Genomic DNA, 1,313 nt, shown 5'->3' with positions numbered 1-1,313 from the left:
GCATTTGAACCCATCTTATTAGTACGCCCAACCACACAGTTAGTTTATCATTGGACGTCTTTTCATGTGATGCATCGAGCTGTCAGTCGTTTTGCGGCATCGCAACTAGAGGGCAGTAGAGGGAGCTTTACGACAGTGAAGGACCATAGTACTACAATTAAACAGCTGTTCAGCCTAGTCCAAAAATAGGAAATTGAGAGTTTTATTGAGCGCTCAAACTCTTCCCATGATTTGTTAGACCTATGAAGTGAATTTATCTCCATTTACAAATTCATCTTTCAAAACTAAATAGTTACCGAATATAGTGAAATGTCCTTTCAGAACAGTCTTTGACCAAACGTGATTCAAGATCATCCTGGCAGGGTTTATTTAACGATCAGAGGCTGAATGTACATTAGTGGAGTTACAGTTGAAGAATTTAAAGAAATGACCATCACAAACAGGCTGAAATATTGCCTTTATAATTATTGTCAAAACAAACATTGTACATTAGCATTTTAGCAACATGATATAATCGAAACATTTGTTTTTAAATAAAAAAAAAATAAAAAAATACTACTACATCACAGATTTTAAAATAAAACATTGTGCTTTATTACACGAACAGGCATATTTTTTTTTTAAATAGCTTTGGTTTGTAAAAAGTTTACAATAAATTACAATCAACAACATTTGGCCTTTTTTTGGTCATTGCACATATAATGTCAGTAGGAAAATCCCCTCAGTGTGTTCAGAATTACAAAATAATGCCTTGGGTGTTATGCAGTTAAACAAAGTGTTTCGTTTTTAAATAAGAAAACATCTTGCATAGGCAAAAAATAAAAAAGTAAACAAAAATGTTTAATCAGTCTCACAGATACATTAAACAGCTAAAACAGCTCATTTGAACATAACTACAGTAAAAAAAAGAGATCTTTCAAAATGCGTGTTTGCAGTCAAAGTTTAGGGTTAACAGTCTGAATTTATTGATTTTTTTGTGGACGCTCTGACTCAGAGAGACTTGTAATGTCATACTGTTTGATTCAATTCTAAATGGTTGAAAAAGTAACTGTGATATTAAGACAGATGATCCACCTCATCCTCAGTAAACCAGAGGAGTCATCAGAGAGAGATTCAAGCTAAAGGTGAGGCATTATTCCTGTTTTGATCCTATTTTACAATACAGGATCATGGAGACAATCATCGCCGCAAGCTGAGAATGAGAACAGAGACAGAAATCATTTTGAGTTGAAATAAAAAGCATTAGTGTCACAGTATTTCAAAAATGTGATAAAGGGTTATATATATATATATATATATATATATATATATAT

At 32.5% G+C, this 1,313-nt stretch overlaps 1 protein-coding gene across 1 annotated transcript in view; it reads right to left on the bottom strand.

Moving 5' to 3' along the window:
• Window positions 1-679: 679 nt before the first annotated feature.
• Window positions 680-1,313, bottom strand: part of LOC107579859 (tetraspanin-1-like) — a gene marked incomplete at its 5' end in the record, with an annotated part of 2,470 nt that continues 1,836 nt past the window's right edge. The window contains one exon of the mRNA XM_016265650.1: window positions 680-1,192. Coding sequence (XP_016121136.1) covers window positions 1,133-1,192 — 60 coding nt within the window. The remainder of the gene's footprint in view (window positions 1,193-1,313) is intronic.

This window comes from Sinocyclocheilus grahami, unplaced genomic scaffold, assembly GCF_001515645.1.
Source record: "Sinocyclocheilus grahami isolate Dianchi unplaced genomic scaffold, SAMN03320097.WGS_v1.1 scaffold20901.1, whole genome shotgun sequence".
Lineage (NCBI taxonomy): Eukaryota > Metazoa > Chordata > Actinopteri > Cypriniformes > Cyprinidae > Sinocyclocheilus > Sinocyclocheilus grahami.
This window is presented reverse-complemented; position numbering and strand designations above follow the sequence as displayed.